Source organism: Taeniopygia guttata, chromosome 15 (genome assembly GCF_048771995.1).
Source record: "Taeniopygia guttata chromosome 15, bTaeGut7.mat, whole genome shotgun sequence".
Classification (NCBI taxonomy): Eukaryota; Metazoa; Chordata; class Aves; order Passeriformes; family Estrildidae; genus Taeniopygia; species Taeniopygia guttata.
The window spans coordinates 4,096,455-4,113,839 of NC_133040.1; the positions used below are offsets into that span (position 1 = coordinate 4,096,455).

Below are 17,385 nucleotides of genomic sequence, written 5' to 3' on the forward strand. Positions count from 1 at the left end.
TTCAGCAGCTGATGTGCCTGTTTCTTCCTGTGTGTTAGTCTGGATTCCCATGCAGGGATGGATCTTGCCTGGAGGCACATGGTGCTCCAGAGGAGCCCCAGAGTGTCGCTGAAGTGCTGTTGTGTCCAGACCCACTCCAAATCCAAGAGATCTTTATGGCTGCCCTTTTCCATAGCTAAGTGGGGGTTGGCTTGCTGAGAGTAAAATGTAAAGCTTTGGGAAGCAGTGGAATGCCAGGCTGTTGGGGTTCCCAGGCTATGTGGGATGCCCTGACCCACCTCCTTTGTGTAGGAGCCCTAAGACCTGAAGACACAGGGCCATCTCATGCTTGGGAATATTGCCTGAATTTACTCCTTTGGCTGCCCAGGGTATGTGGTATTTATTTCCTGATGTGTCTTACAGCTGTATTTTAACGTGGGGCTTGCCAGGTTGGGAAGGCTGCCCATCCTGGTGTTGGGGGCTAATCTGGAAGTGAACAGAAAAACACTGGCTGGGTTTCTCAGCCCTGCATTTTGGTTGGCAGTTCCTTTGTTCAGAAACACAAAATGAGCAATGTGTGCCTTATCATTTGGAGCACACAGAAATACATGAGAAAGATGGAATGACATTGTTACTTGATGTTTTCCTGGGAAAGGGCGAGTCCTTAAGTGCTTTTCTGTCTCTGATCTGGATTGCAGAAATGGCTTTTGCTGTAGTGGCACTGGAGCGAGCAGCACTCTAACTGGGAAGTTGCAGCTTTGCATTTGGGCAAGGAGCCAGCTCTGCAAAGCCAGGCCTAGCTGGTGGTTCCCAGCCCCAGCCTGGCTAGGTGGGACAGGGAGGGGGCCCTGTCCCTGCTGTGCCTGGAAAAGAGGAAGGCTGGAGCCTTGCCTGGCCATGCTGCACTTCCCTAGAGAGCAAAATGAGCAGAGGCAGTTCCCCTGCTGGCCTTCATCCATCATTAATGCAGAGTTTAAGCACAGTATAGGCTTGCTCTGCGACCTCGCTGTGCTCTTCATATTCTCTGGGAAAGTTTGCTTCTCACCAAAGAAACACATGTGGGAGTCCAGGGCATCCCTCTGGCTGCCATGGCAGGTCTGGGACCCTGGCAGGGGTCAGGAACCCCCCTGGACAGAGCCCCCAGAGACACTGTCTGTGATCTCTGTCCATGGAAAAGAGTTTTCAATCTTACAGGATCAATTACCAGCTCTGAGTATTTGATATAAGTAATAATTAAGTGTGGCACGGGTGCAAAAGTAAAATTTTAGGATTCTAGATAAGGGGTCCAAAGGGGACAAGATGGAGGAATTGGGTGTGCCTTGTCCTTTTTCTCCTTCTTCATGCCCTCCATGTTTCACTGTGGTGTTGGCATTTTTCTGTTGGTTTAGGCTGGGGACACACTGTCCAACGTAGGTGACAGATATTGGCACGTTATTGTAAATCCAGCACAGGTAGTTTGTGGTATTTAATGTTTGTACCATCCCACTGAGGGGCAGAGCCCCACACGCTGCCCTGCAGGACAGAGCTGCGGCAGGGCAGCAGAACATGTTAGAGATAAACAGAATAAACAACCTTGAAACAGCACAGACCAATTATGGCTTCTGCTTTGGCAGCGGGGCTGACAGACAGAGACTTTCTACAACCTCGGAATCATCAATACCACAGATTCCAACAAACATATAACTGAGTTTTTCCAACAGCATAATCTCAAATTGTTGGAAGCTTCTGTGTTTGAGTTTGCAAGATAAATTCTGTGGTTATTTCTGATATTTGCTTTTTTTCCAAAGTGGCATAATGCTTAAATTTGGCTGGGTTAGAAGTATGTCGTTCTGGTGTGTGTTGTTTGTATACAAATATTTGGTGGTTTTCCCCTGTAGTTACACTTTTGAAAATGTTGATTCTTTTCAGCATTATGAGGAAAAATCACCAAAATGTATAATTATTTAATACAAGAAGCTTTAGAAGAGTTCAGTGCAACTTCCCCTGAAGGCTTTCCTTCCTTGGAGACAGCAGCTTTAAAATTATATGTCTAAAACTCGGGGTAGCTCTTCTAAGACCATTCTTATTGTCATATTAGATTTAGTTATATAAATATTATTCTGTTTTGCAGATGGGAGAAATTACAGTGTTTTGCCTGACAGTGAACATTTTCAGAACTATTTTATCAGGCTTAGCCATCCTTATACCACAGAGAGGAGCCTTCTTTTTTGTGACAGATATACTTTAAATAAGGCCATTCTGTGGTTTTTATAACCTAGAATTGCTTTTAAGTATCTAAAAGAAAGTCCATGTGAAGGATTCTGCATACGCACCTGCCAATTCAACACCCCAAATAACAGTAAGTCTCCAAAAAACATAGAAAGGGTATTTTTAAGTGAGAGAATAGACACAAAGTTACTCAACTCAAGTTGTACTAGCTATTGATTAGTTAGGAAGACTCATAAAGGAGGTTTCCCCCCATTATTCCTGTCTAGAGTATCCTTTTCTAGGAGCCTGGAAGCTCCTGTACAGCAATGACCCTGATCCAGGTGACTTTCTAAAGTCACCTGAGCTCCTCCAGCATTTTGGGCTGACATGACCATAAAGTACAAGACCGAACTATCATGAATATATTGGTTAGTACTAGAATTTTTCATTCTTTTTATTAGTGGCAATACGCCTCATTCTGCAGAAAAATGTATTTCATTCATAGAGTGTCTTGGCTGTGCTTAAAATTAACCAGAACAAAATAATAAGCTCTGCAACTGAGAAGCTGTCCCCAGCTAAAAATATTCCTCACTTAGACGATGGGACTGGATTCTTTCATAGTTTTACTACAAATATCCCCTTAGGTTCATTATACCTTGGATGCTGAATCCATAAAATAGGGCTGTTAATATGTACACGAGGCACCAAGTAGTGCTGGAGTCTTTAAAAAACTGGTAATTCCTTGATTTATTCATAAAGCAGGGAGAATAACTCTTGAAAATTTGATCAGATGCCAGTTCCTTCAGTAGCCACTCGATCCAGAAACCTTTTTATAGCTGTGTAACATCTCTGAGGACTGTTAGGCTTAATTAATGTTAAAGACTCTTGTACAGAACATGTCATGGAAAGGGAAGCTCTGCTGAGGGAGCGTGGAGAGGCAGAAGGGAATTTGGCTTCGGGGAGTGGGAAGGCAAAGGATGTAGCAACATTTGAGTTGAGTAACTTTCTGTCTATTCTCTCACTTAAAAATACCTTTTCTGTGGTTTTTGAGAATTACTGTTATTTGGGGTGTTGAATTGGCAGGTGTGTATGCAGAATCCTTCACATGGACTTTCTTTTAGATATTTAAAGCAATTCTAGGTTATAAAAACCACAGAATGGCCTTATATAAAGTATATCTGTCACAAAAAAGAAGGCTTCTCTCTGTGGTATAAGGATGGCTAAGCCTGATAAAATAGTTCTGAAAATGTTCACTGTCAGGCAAAACACTCTAATTTCTCCCATCTGCAAAACAGAATAATATTTATATTCTCCAGAGGGTCAAGTGAGGGGACCATTTCTCTGGGAAACTGAACATCTTTTTCTTATACATAAACTTGTTATGGATCCAAAAATGAGTATTTTCTCATGAGCACTGACATCTCCCTGCACAAATATCTTCAGGGCTATGCAGAATATCATCAAACAGCAGAAAACCTTTATCCTGTGGGTATGTCTGGTGCTTCTGGGGCTGCAGTGGGTTGGGTGATATTCTTTATCAGGAGAAAATTGGCTTCATCTATTGACATCTTGCTTAACAAAGGTATCAAACCCCCCAAACCTCATTTCCCTGCTGTTTTTCCTCAACACATTCGTTCCCTAAATCTAAGTTATGGAAGGTAAATGGAAAAGAAACTGTAATCACAACATAGGAGTGGTTGAATTGATGTTTGTGTATTTTTAACTGGCAAAAAAAGTTGGATTATTTCAGAAGAATTGGCCTTTAATGCTGTGAAAGATGTATTTTTGTGGTTTAGAACCCTGTATCTCACATAACTACATTTTTTTAGAGGAATTTAAGCTGAGTATCCACCCCCTAAGCAGGTGAGGTTCACATCATGAACTGAGAGGAGACTGCAATGTGGGCAAACAGGAGATTTATCCAGCCCTGCTGCTGGGGAAGGACTCCAGTCTGTCTTAATAGAAAGCAGAACTGGAATAGACTGACGTAAATGACTGATTTTTTTTCTGATTTAAGTCCAACAACATCGCCTGCAGAGGAAAACACAGTTGGCAGAGACATTCCTGGTGATGAAAGCTTTGCTGTAGCAGTTCAGATTAGTTGTCTTTAGACAAAAACCTCATGTTTTGTTTAATCTCCATTCAGGCTTTTTTTTCCCCCCTGGTTAAAAAGGTAACAAGTAGGGCATCGAGATCATATCAGTGAATGAACTATAGATGTTTTATTCAGCAAAAAAGACCATTTTGGTTTCTCTTAGAAAAGTTTATAATTGCTTAATTGCATCAGATTTAAGATTACAATACTGAAATTCTACTACAGCCTTCAAAGCCTGCTTTGTTTAGCATTGCTTTCAAGGCAAGGCTTGCAGGAAAAAAATGTAGTGGAGCTTTTTTTTTAATAGAAAACAGGGAATTTCTGTCAAAGGACAAGATTGAAAATCAAGGCTGCCCAGCCTTATCTGGTGGTCTTGAGCTCGAGGTTTTTTCCCCTGCAAAGACAGCCTTGCTGCAGGAGGATGTAAATAAGCACTTGTGTAGCTGGGGCCTTGCTCACACAGTCATGGTGGCTTGGAGCTATTTTATCTCAATATCTGTCCAAATAAACAAAGCTTTAAGTGGTCAAGTGATGCCTGAACATCTCTCTCTGGAAAGCACTGGGCTTTAGCTGCTCAAGTGGCTCTGAGAAAGTTGTTTAGATCAAATTAGGAAATTGTGGAACCCTGGGATGCTTCATGGCAATATTTGTGATGTTTTAGCTCTAGCCATGGTGAAATGTAGTTGTTTGTCAGTGGGGACAGTCCTGAGCCAGCCTTGGTGGTGACAGGATCCATGGAATGCTGCTTGAGCTTTTGATCAGTGTAATATCTACAATAACCATACTTCAAATGGCTCTGATTCCCAGATGATCCTTGGAATAAGTTTGACAGTTCCAAAGAGCCCTAGAAAGTATAACTGGAATTTGTCTGTTAGATGAAAACAAATCTACAGAGAGGAAAAAGAGGTTTTTCCTCTCCTTGCTACAGAAAATTGCCACAGAAATATGAACTAAATCAAGAGTTTTTATTCATTATATTTAAGCTGTCACTCTAGACGTTGGAATACACTGAAGTGCCATATCAAATAGAACTATAATATTTGGCATGGATAATTTCTTACCAGGAACAATAAACGTGGCTTAAAGCAGGTTTTTTGTTACTTGTCAGGATAACAGCAGGTTTGGAATCAGATGGTTTGAGCTGGTGTGTGTGAAGGAAAGAAAAGAGTGAAGTGAGGAGGGAATGTGCTGGGTTCCTGTGGGAGCCTGCCAGGGATTTATGGTGAAATTCTGGGAGGAGAGAGAACTGAAGTAAATCCAGAGGGAAATGAGGGGTGCACTTGTGTGTGATGGGGGGATGCTGAGCTGCATCTCCTGAGGGATGGGGATGGATGAACCCCAGGAGGTGCTGCTGGGACTCTGCCTTGGTCCTGGGCTCCTCGCTGCAGGGAACCTTCCCTGTTTTCCAGTGCAGCTGTCAGGTACCTGAGCTCTTCATTCTGAGCCTTGCACTCAGTGCTGCAAGCGGGGAATTCATCAACTGAGAAGGTTTTGTTACTATAATCAGAATAGAAACATGTAGTGGTTTTATCTCCATCCATACTTTTGGCTTCTTGTCATTGTATTTATCCCAACGCTCCATTTGCCTATTTTTGACTGCCTCTGCCTGCTGAGCAGATGTTTTCAGAGAGCTGTCTGCAGCAAGCCCCAGGTCTTTTTCCTGTGTGGTTACAATTAATTTAAAATTCAGCAATGTGTAGAATAGCTGAAAATATTACTATTGCTGTCTGTTACCCTATTTTTGTACCAAATGCATTTTACCAGCCCCTGTTCTGCTGCTGAGATCTCTCAGGTCTGAGTCACTCAAGGTGGATCTGGCTGTGTGTGTTTTTAACATAATGATTTATTGCCTTTGCTGTGAATTAAAATTATCTATGAGATAAGTGACCAAAACCTTTTTGGTGCTTGCTAATTCAATATACGCAAATCTGTGCCATTACTCTAGCAACTGTCTCAAAAATAGAAAACTGCTCAATAGCTTTTTTGGTGGCGATTCAAAATAGTAAATTATCATTAGAGCAAAAATAAAGCTCAGTCATATCTTAGAGCAACCTCCACATGGTTCTTCTGTGCAGTGTTTGCCAATAAGCCCGAATTTTTGTTAGCCATTGAGCCCACGTTCCACCATCAGCTGCCAGTTCCTTGATTTCTCATACAGAAATGGAGATGTTTCTAAATTATGGCGGCCTTTCATTTTGCTTTGCTATCCTTCCTGTTCTATTTTCTTGTTTTAATGATGTCTCTGACCTGAATTTCTCTTGCCTGTCCCCCCTGCCCTCAAATGCCATACTGGCACCCCCAGGAGCTGCCCTTGTCCCCGCTGCCCCCTCCCAAAAGCTGTCACTTGGTATTTCTGTGCAGTGATCTGATGTGATCTGGGGACTTGACACAGAACTGGGCCAGCAGTGAGGAAGTTTGGCCCTCCCCTCCTGATGCTTCCTTTCCTCTCCCTCTGTGACCAAAAATTGGAGCTTGGATAATGTTTTCTCCAGCTGATACCCGTGGTGTCTTCTGCTGCGTCGGTTTTTCATTTTTTGGGAATTCCAGCAGACAGAAATGCACTTGCTGTTTGTGCTAAAAGCTTTTCTAGTTGGTTGGAAGGGAACTGCTGCTCGCCTGATTATGTTCATATCACAGCAAATGGCACTGCTGAAGTACCTCAGAAAATACTCTGTTTCCATGGTGATCTACCTTCCACTTTTCCTAAAAGGACCCACCAGGTCCTGGGAGACAGACTCTACTTTCTTTGCCTGTGAGAAGATTAGTCACATCCCATATTTTCCCCTTAGTTCTGCCTTGTTTTCTTTACACCAAGTAGTTTGAGTTTACTGATCTTTTTTATTCTCTCTGCCTTTAACACTCTGAAATATTAAATCTCAGAACTTTAAAGCTCCTCTGAGGATGTCCCTGTGCACAAGGATGCAGTGCTGAAACTTGCATATGGAATTTCAAGTGGAAAAATGAAATTTAAGCATAGATTACTTAAAATTACAATTAAAATAAGTTTAAAGTCTGTAGTAATTCTTCAGTGCTGCAATGCTAATTTAAAAAATAGAGAAGAGAGGATGCAGAGGGGACAGGTACCTGCCAGGTGGTGCATCCTAATCCAGGTGACTTTCTCACTGTCCCTGCCTCTGCCAACCTCCCTTTGGTGGAACCAAAACTGTATTTGCCTGAAGAAGGCTCTGACTTGAGCTGCAAGGTTAAGTTCATTTTACACATCTGATTCTAGTGTTCAGTGAAGCAAATTTTTGTTTGCCTTCCAGTTCTAATTTAAAAATGTAGTTTTTTTCTCCATTAAAGCAACATTAAGGGCCTTTTCTGACCTGATAAAACTCAAGATGGCAAAACTTAAGGCTGAAATCACAGACCTGGACCTCTCATTCAGTTATTTAAAGAGTCTCTGGGTGTTGTATATTCTTATATGATGGCAATAATGACATGGTGTGGTATCTGTAATTTCAGTCTTAACTCAGATTTTTTTTTTTTTTTTTTTAATCTACTAAAGCAAATGACTTATTTCTGTTTAGAATTCTGCAGGATTTTGGTTTGGGGGTGGTTTTTGTTTCGGCTTGTTGTTGGGTTTTTTGTTATTTGTTTGTGGGCTTGTTTGGTGGTTTGGTTTTTTTTGTGTGTGTATTTGGTTTTTTTGGTTTTTTTTTTTTGTATTCTTCCTTAGCTTTACTCTGGAACTTGTAATGGATATATCAATATATCAAGGTTTTTCCTTATTTTTTCTTAGTTTTCTTATTTTCTTTTCCCCTTATCATGTGTGATCTCCATTACCTGGAAGGAGCCATTCATTATTCCCAGTTATAACCCTGCATGAAATCTGGCATCACTCACTGTGGGTTTTCTTTCCATCTCAGCAGTCTCTGTCATGCTGTTTGGGGGTGGTTTGCTGTATTGTGGCAGGAAAAAAAATCTATTTATTACTTTTTAACCATGATACTTTGGTATTTTCATGATAACTGTGATAACTTGTGCATGCAGTTAAGGGCTGTGATTGTCACAAGGGTGTTAAAATGATCCTGAAAAAGAGGGGGCTGTCTTACAAATACATGTGATACAGCAAACTTGGAGTTCTTTGTGAATAAAATTAGCACGTGATCCTTCTTCTTTCCAGATTTACAGCCATCCAGTGCTCTTTTCATAGAGGATAAACACTCTCTTCTTGGACACATTTATTAGATGAAAATAAGGAGATTTTAGATGTTAGCCAGTTGTATTTCATTTATATCTGTCTTTTATTTATGGTCATAAAAATCGCAGGTTATAAAAAGAATAAACTTACAAAGCCAGGGGGTAACTCGTTTAATATTAATGACTGATATTTCCTTGGCTAGTACCTGCTGGACTTAGTCTATAAGCTTTTAATAATAATAATATTAACAATAATAATATTTAATAATATTTAATAATATTTAATAATATTATTTAATAATAATATTCCCATGTGAAATGGAGTTTGGGTTTTCCCAAATAAGCTTTTTCTCATTTAACTCCATTCCTGAAGCAGACTTTGGCACCTGAATGAAACAGGTGTAGCCATTCCTGGAGATAGCAGCATGGAACAAATTCCTGTTATTTATGGTAATGGTTGTGCCTGTAAATGGGTCAGGAGCAGAGCTGGATGCGCTGGAGAGTCAGTGAGGGCAGGTGGAGCAGAAATGACAAACTGAAGCAGCCCAAAAGGCTGTTTCCTGGGGTGTTATCTCTGGCCAGCACAGAGCAGGCAGGAAGGAAGGAGGGCTGAGAAAGGAGAAGTTGTAGCAGGGAGAGATTGAGGGGGCAAAGAAAGGGGGAACTATAACACAGTGAAAAGGAGGTGTCTTGGGGGATATATATCATGGAATTGTGGAAAGCCAGGTTGGGAATGTTGTGGAAATGTGTTGGAGTGCTGTGGCTTCCTCTGCTTAATAAACCAGCTGCAGTAGGGCAGGATGAGAAACTTTTCCCTTTTATCCATGGAGAGGAGGAACAACATACTGCAGTGTTCCACTCACCTTCTGTAAAACTGATGTTTGGGGCTGTTTTATGAGGGTCCTTTTATTAACAGTCAGTCATGGTGAAGATTCCTGGATTTTCTTAGAATCGTGAAGAACATGCTTCACATATACCTTCCCCTTGTCCCTTGAAAGAGAAGAACAAAGTTAAAACCCTGCAATTTGGTTTGTTGTGAGAGGTGTTCTCTCTTTTCCTTTCCTCCTTCATGCACACAGCCTGTATCTGTTTCCTTACTTTGTGTAAGGTCCTCCTCCATGACTCCTTCTGGCCACTTCGTGGTGCAGCTTCCAGAAAATCAGTACCTGAGTTTATGTTTTCTTGCACAAAGAGGATAAACGGGATTTTTAAATAGAAAACTCCTTTTTCAAAGTCAACTTATGACAAAATCCATGTAGCTACACCAGGACTCACTCACTGCCTGCACTTACATAATGAAATCACATTTTGCCCCACATGGCATCACGGGATTTTTTTACATAAATATGTTCATGTGCCTCTCCTAAAGCACACCTTTTCCTTGACTGGCACACAGTGACTGTCCAGTAACATAATTATATGTTCACCTCAGGTAATTAAATCTAACAGTCCCTGCAGTTTCTGGCTTTAAGGAACAAATCAGGAACCATCTAAGTCATGATAAGGAAACTACTTTTAAAATACAAAGACTTTTGTTGTGTTCAGAGTTACCGTGGCAGTCACTTCTTACACTTCAGGAAAACTTGAACTGGAGGTGGAGATGAGGTTTCAGCCTCGTTTGCTATTTAAATGACCTGGTGGCCACTGTGGTGGCTTCAGTGTCCCTGGGGATCCTACAGCTCTGAGCAGGAGCAGCTCAGATCTCACTGCACCATCACCCTGGACACTCTGGAAAGCTCTGGGAATAGATTTGTCAGTTGTTGGATGGGTTTTTTATTTTCTTTTTCTTGATTATGTGATGGTCAAAAAATAAACTTTTTTTAAAAGTACCTAAAAATAGCTTTAAACCACAAAATGGATCCAGCTCTTTGGAAGCCATTACATTAATAGGTAGGAAACTCTGAGTGTGTTGGCATCTCTTGAGGCCTCCACAAACAAATCCAGTGACTTATTTGTGCCTCTGAGTAGCGCACGCAGCATAATACTCATCAATTTATAATGGTCTGGAGTTTTAAGCAACATGATGAAGAGCCTGATAAAAACACTAAAGAGAAGAAAAAGATGATGAAAATAGGGAGGCAATTTTCTCAATTTCATGACCCATCTGTGATGCTTTTTAGAGATGTTTTGGTGAAAAGATCTGATGAAATTTGTATTTCTGTGTATGATGCTACTTGGGCTTATGTATGTTAGGGTTTAAAATGATTCCCAGATCTTTCCTCCCTTCCAGATGTACTGCTGAATTATTTCAAGTGTGCCATGATGAAATATTATGAAATGTTGTTGCTGGGAGCAGGAAGCCTTTTTTCTTCCCTTTATTTTTAATTAGGCAAGGTTTATTTCATGACTGAAAGTATTTAATCTTGTTAAATAAACCTGAGGAACTCTTAACAATGCTCTCTAGATTTTATGGTAAAATACAGGTTCTAATCCAAGACATGTTAATTACCCTTAAACTTAACAAGGGCATACATATTTCATTAAATTGTTTTTAATTCAACAGGAGAACTATTGGGACGCTACACCCAGTCCCTCTTGCTTTTTCATTACATGTCCATTGTGAGAGTGATGCTGTTTGACTTTTAAACTAAAGCCTAGGCTGTACCCCATGATTTTGGGGAGTTGTGATTATACATATTTAGCAAAGCAGTGGAATTTCAGAGCACAACTGGGACTGTTCCTTTGGGGAGGGCTGGCCTGTGGCTTGATTTCATACTTGTTGAAACATTCCCGATGACTAAAACTGATTGTTTCTTGAATTTAAGCCCACTGATTTTTTTTTTTTAATAAGATTGTCTTATATTTTAATTTTTTAATACGTTTGTCCTGTGCTGTATAAATGGTGGCCGTAGGGGAATTATAAATTGAATGTTTCCTTTAAAACTGCTGCTCCTCAAAAGCTGATTTTGTGAAGGTATTTATCTACAACAAGCCCTGCAAGTTATTAGCTGGATTTCATACCCCAGGGGCAGCGTGCAGCGATGGCCTGGGTCACAAGAGTTGTGATTCAGGGTTTTATTAGCATGAGTAATGTGTGAACTCCTCATGACCTGATGCACACACGAGCTCTGGACTGCCCTGACCCCCATGGAATGGAATTCCAGGTGTGCTGCAGAGCAAACTCTCCAAAGGGAAATTCCTGCACTCCTGCTCAGAGGCTGGAGGTGGTGAACAGCTGTGGCTGCATCCAGATGTTTGCAGGAATGGAGCTGGCATTGACTTGGATGTTCTGGGGAGTTACCCCTTGGAAAAGCCATCGGTAGAGGTGCTGTTTGCGGAGCTGCTGCTGCTGGTACCACTGGTGTGGTTCTGTCACCTTGTCCAGCTTTCCTGGCAGGCTGTGTCCCCATGTCCTGAGTCTGCTCCTCCTGCTCTGGGCCCTCAGGGAACACTGCCCTGATACCTGCAGAGCCCCAAATGCTCAGGAATATTTGTTTTTCCTGCTGAAGGTCACTGGGTACCTTCTGTTCCAGTTCCATCCCCAGTGAATCATTTTGCTTCAGAGAAATCTGAAGGGAGGATGTGAGAGGACTTGCTGCTTCCAGACCAGAGTGAAATCTTTCCTGAGTGTCTTGGAATTGGTGATTAATTTAAGCAAACAAAGGCTGTAGTGGAGGTGCTTTTTGTATGTCCTGTTCATAATTTGAGTTTCTGTGCCAGGTATCTGAATCTGACTGATTTAAGCATTAAAATGGGTGAAGTGCCTGGAGAAAAGACATGTTGTGTACACTTACATCAAGTTAGCTGGGAAAGTAATTCTTAACAATCAAAGAAATGACACTGGACAGTTTAAAACATGGAGGTTCCAGAATGTTCTCCAAAAAGCTTCTCTAAAATAATGGGCTCTTCATCCAAGGCTGTGGTCTTCATGTGGAGGACTCAGCCCAGGACAAAGTGTTTGTGTCTGGCCTGGCCAGACAGCCATATGTACCAATTAAAGGGAAGGGGAAGAGCTCCAGCTTCTTAAAAACAACACAAAATCTGCCCAAAATCAAACCAACAAAACCGTGTCTGTTTGTGGGTGGTGACTGCAGGGGAACTCGAGCACCTTCCTTCCTTCAAGCTCAAAAGGTTTCTTACTCAGGACAGTTATCAGCTGAATTTATCTCAGAATTTCCTCCTTTACGTCTTATTCCAGGTTTTGGAGATACTGAAGTGATGAAATGGGGCTCTGTGCTTGCCATTCTTGGGAAAATAATTCTGGTGTGAATTTATTCCCCTCAAAATAGGCATCTAAAAATGGGTGCATGAGCCGTGTCATGTTGCTCCTCCTCTGAGTGGAATCTGCTGCTGGTCCACCCTGTTTCCTGTAGTTTGTTTTTCTGCATGGAGTGGAAAACTTTGTCCTTGTTTTGGGAAGTACCCTGGTGTAGTTAGGAACTAAAATTAATTTTGTGAGTTTCTGGGCACATTTGGAACAGCCCTATGGTGCTGTGAGATGCAATTCAAACTGAGTTTTCACAAGCCGCACACACTCTGTTCTCAAGTTTATCTCATTTACTGACATAATTTTAGATCCATGGATTATTTGGAAATGTCAGTAGTTTAGCTCTTCTTAAAGGTGCTTCCAGTTGTGTTTTGTTCTTTATATTCAGGTCAAGGTGTTTTCTGTTGTTATTAATACAGCAGCTGGAAGTTGTAAGTGGTAGGAGAGAACCTTTGTGCAAACACCTGTAGCAAAAATAGTTAATTCATGGTTTTTAAATGGGAGGGTTGCTTAGCATTGAGGAAACTCTTCTGTCTGAACAGAATGCTGATCTTCCAAACCCTCAAAATCTAGAGTTACTTGTCACTCCCCTAAGTCGCTGCCAGTGTGATTAATGGTGTTTCCTTTTGAGGTCTTCAGGACATGCAGAGTCTCAAATGCTGCTTTACAAGGATGAAAAGCAGAAATCAGGCTTCTAATAGAAATTGTTTCTTGGTGTATTAATTCAGCTCCTTGGTAATGAAAAGGACCTGCTCAAATTGGCCATACTTTGACCTTGAGTCTTTTCTACTAATGGTACTCAACTCTTACAGTGTTCTGCCTTGGTTTAAACCATTTTAATTCAGTCTCCACATATCTGATGAGAGTTGTGATGTGAAGGATTTGTGACCTTGCCAGCCTAAATGAAAGAGGTGTAATGTGTATCTGTGGTGTTTTACACTGTCCAAAGCCCAGACTTGGCTCTGGTGCTGTGGTGGTGTCTGCAGAGGGCTCTCAGGGTCTGTGGGATCCTGTGGATCACTCGGTGATCATGTTCAATCAACACAACTCAGGTTGCTGTTGATACACTTTCCATCCTAAGTTTTTTCATATTCATTACTGGGAAATAATAGCCCTGCTGAGCAGATTTACCAGGAAGATTTACTTGCCTCACTACTCGTGTCTGCCCTAATTAGAAAATGACATTATTACTTAGGGCTTAACTCTTAAGTATTGACATTTAGCCTCCCGTTTTAAATACCTTGAATACTGGAGCTGCACAGCCTTTCTTAATGGCAGAGAGGTTCATTTGACTGGAGATGGATAAACTGTTTTCTCCATCAGTTTGTTTTTATTTTTTTAGAGCCAGCTGGATTGTTCTGTTGGCTGAAGAATGCCAGACCTGAAATTCTGCATTCTTTGCCCTGTCTGCAGGGCTGTAGTAAATATAGCACCTTTGGGTGAGGCCAATCAGCTGAAAATGAATAATCATTTCATTCATCTGGCTTTTGTTTATACTTGAGATATTTTTTATTTAAAAGCAAAGCAATGCAGAACCTTTTTTTTTTTGTGCTCTTCAAATAGCCTTTTAACAGCTCAATACTATTGGCCTGTGGTGAGATAAAGTAACAAAAATAACATTTTTTGTAATGTTAGCTATTAACAGGAAGACTTCTGCTCATTTATTTTTTCTCTAAAAAAGGAGAGCATGAGTTAGTGTGTCATTAAATCAGGTGCCTATTAATTCAGATTTTGGCAATGTAATATTACACTCTGCTTAACTTGGAAGCATTTCTGCTGTGCATGTAGCTACAGGAAAAGATTTGCCACGAGTTCAGGCTATTCCCAGCTCTCCCTGTGTCCCACTCCCCTGAGGGGGCAGCAGTGGCTCTTTGGGGGTGTCCCTACACCCATGGGGTGGGTGGCTGCAGTGGGGGATGTCCCTCACTGTGACCCCCTTGCAGCTGATGGGGCTCACTGGCTGGTGCTCCTTTTCCAGCTTTTCATTGCTCATACTCTCCCTGGTGGAATTCAGCAGTGTTTGACTTACTGATGCCCAGGACTTTCCCTGGAATCTCGTGTGTCATCAGGTAGAACTCAGAGAGTCGAGTAATGGACACAGATGTGTCAGCTTCTGACAGAATCATGGAATGGTTTGGGTTGGAAAGGACCTTAGAGCCCATCCAGTTCCACCCCTGCCATGGCCAGGGACACCTCTCACTGTCCCAGGCTGCTCCCAGCCCTGTCCAGCCTGGCCTTGGACACTTCCAGGGATGAGGATTTTTTCTGAACTTTGTCCTTTTTAAACATGATCTAAAAAGCAGGGTCTGAGAGGGAACTTACTGTGCCCTAGCAAGCTTAAGAGTCATTATAAAAGTCAAAGACCTTGGTAATTAATTTATTTTCCTGGTTTTCTGTCCTCCAGTGATGTACAGTCCAAGGGCTTTGGAGCACAGGAAGTGTTAATCCTCACCTGAAGACACACCATTAGCATTCTCAGCCAGTTCTCCTTGTGCTTCCCCTGTAGTCACTGGCCTTTACTGGGTGTGGTGTTTTTGTGTGTTTAGAATAAGGTGTAAAACTTCAAAATCATGTTTCTAAATCCAGTTCCTTGTTTTTCTTTGCAGAATAGGAGAGTCTGGAGGGCTGGGAGCACGGGACAATGCTGCTGGAAGGAATGTGAGCCACGGAGCATGGTTGGTGCCACAGCAATCCAGGTGGGCTCCTCTCCCTGCACCTCTCCTCCTTGCTCCATCACTGCCCCTCAGCCAGGGAGGCTGTCTCAGCACCAGGCCAAAACTCTGCTTTCATCCAGGTGGTACTTGAAGTCCAAAACCTCCTAAAGCCTTTTTTATGTGTGTTTTAGTTTCAAATTTATCTGGTTGTTACATTTCAGCTGGGCTCCCGTTAAACGTTGCCCTGGTTTGTATCATGATACAGGCTGAGGGTCCTGGTGTGTGTTTGCAGGAGTTTGTTGTGCACAGACAAGATGTGGCCTCAGGAAAGGAGGTGCTGAACCACAGGTGTGAAAGTACCCCCAGACTGATGGAAACTGCTCCAAGTGACTCAGCTGCAGCTCCTCTGCTGCATTTCATGAGCCAAAAGCAGATGAGTAAAGCCCCCCCCCCATCAGTGCTTTGCATATGAGTATTTAATGAGTCAATGCAGATTTTTCAAGATGTTTTATTAAGAAATTGAAAACTTCGTGATATATTAGGATGTTTCTTCCTTTTTCTTTTCTTCCCACACAAATAAAATTTTGGGGACAAATACTGAAAGTCTTCATTTAGATGTAGCTCAGCACTAAGGAAGAATTTAGGGGGGCAAAGATATGCCTTATAGGATGGAGTTTAGGATTCTTCAAAAGCAATTCAATGTGCTGGGAGCGATCACAATCCAGTAGCACTGGCTGTCATGCAGCTCTGAGTAAATAAATAAATGAGAAATAACAATTACATGACTGCAAAGTGTTCCTGTGCAATAGCAGCTGACTTTTCCACCAGCACCAGCTGGCAATTGGGAGTAGAGAAACAAAGCAAACAGCCCAGGAAAGTAGGAGGAACAACAGAGAGAGTCTAAAAACTGACACGTTGGGAGCCTGGTGTGAAGAATAACAAACTCCTGTCACAGGATGTTTTGCATAGCAACAGGACTCTTGAATTCAAGTGGACTTCAGTGTCACTGCAGCACTTGCTTCCTGTGTGAGATAAAGAGCTGTTGTATCTTGAATGCTTTTTAATCTCTCTATCTAAATAGGACTAATAATTAAAAAGAATTAGCTGGAGGGAGGAAGCGATGGTGAAGCCTATTGCTGCTGGAAGTGTTTCCTCTCGTGTTGCTGTCAGAGAAGTGTGAATGGAACCACGTGCAGGGGAAGCAGATTAAAGATGAACTTTCCCAGCAGGTGCTGAGAGCTGTCTGCAAAGGGCTTTGTCCATGAAGGAAGGAATTGGCTGGGACTTGAGAGCACAAAGCAGTTCCTAACACGCTTCAACATGCGCAAAGGGGTGCCAAAGGACCCAGAAATAGCTGACCTCTTCTACAAAGATGATCCTGAGGAAATATTCGTGGGTTTGCATGAAATTGGACATGGAAGCTTTGGAGCAGTTTACTTTGTAAGTAGAATTCATTCTTTTTTGGAGAGCAGAATAATTACAAGTGATATTTTGGAGGCTTTTGAACATTTGTAGAAGGAGGCGTTCCTTGAGGTTTTCGTGCTGTGTGTGCATTAGTTTGGTGATAACACATCTCAAAAAGAAGTGTTTCCAAACCATTCCTGATCTCTTTAATGTTCTAGCTGTATTTATAGTAGCAGTTTACTATAGTCTTTATAGTGCACCCAACTATCCAGGTCAAGTATATGGTGTTTGATGCTGAAAATTGAATTTAACCAGCTGAAAATTAATTTGCCTAGCTGGAATTTCAACATACTTAGAGTTCATATGCTTGGAAATCTCTACAAATTCCTTTATGGCAAAAGCAAAGAGAGAGTCTTCAGAGGAAAGGGAATTCAGGCAGGAAGGATGTGTGACACTCATTGACACAGGCAAGAGAATTTAATCTGGAAATGAGAAAAATGGTGCTTTTAGAGTTGGTATCAAACAAAGCCAAATCCAAAATACTGGAATTGGAAATAATTACAATCCAGTTTGCATTAGTGAAACTGAAATAGAATCAATATTGAAAAAATCAGTTAAAGCCCAATTAAAGTTGCTTTGGAACCACGGTCAACCATTCAGGAGGATCAGGTTCACTGGAACTGGGTTTCTGAATATCAGACAATAAAGTATTAAGA

The 17,385-nt window shown here is 41.6% G+C and overlaps 1 protein-coding gene across 6 annotated transcripts in view; it reads left to right on the forward strand.

The window, feature by feature from the left end:
* TAOK3 (TAO kinase 3) overlaps nt 1-17,385 on the forward strand; it is a 76,616-nt gene that overhangs the window by 18,863 nt on the left and 40,368 nt on the right. For 5 of the 6 annotated variants that reach the window (XM_030285928.4, XM_030285931.4, XM_041719480.2 and 2 more), the window contains 2 exons: nt 15,218-15,307; nt 16,495-16,705. In XM_030285928.4, the coding sequence (XP_030141788.1) occupies nt 16,586-16,705 (120 nt within the window). In that variant the 5' untranslated portion in view covers nt 15,218-15,307; nt 16,495-16,585. Of the gene's footprint in view, nt 1-15,217; nt 15,308-16,346; nt 16,706-17,385 lie in introns of all 6 variants that reach the window. The other variant, XM_072936033.1, reaches the window with a different exon arrangement.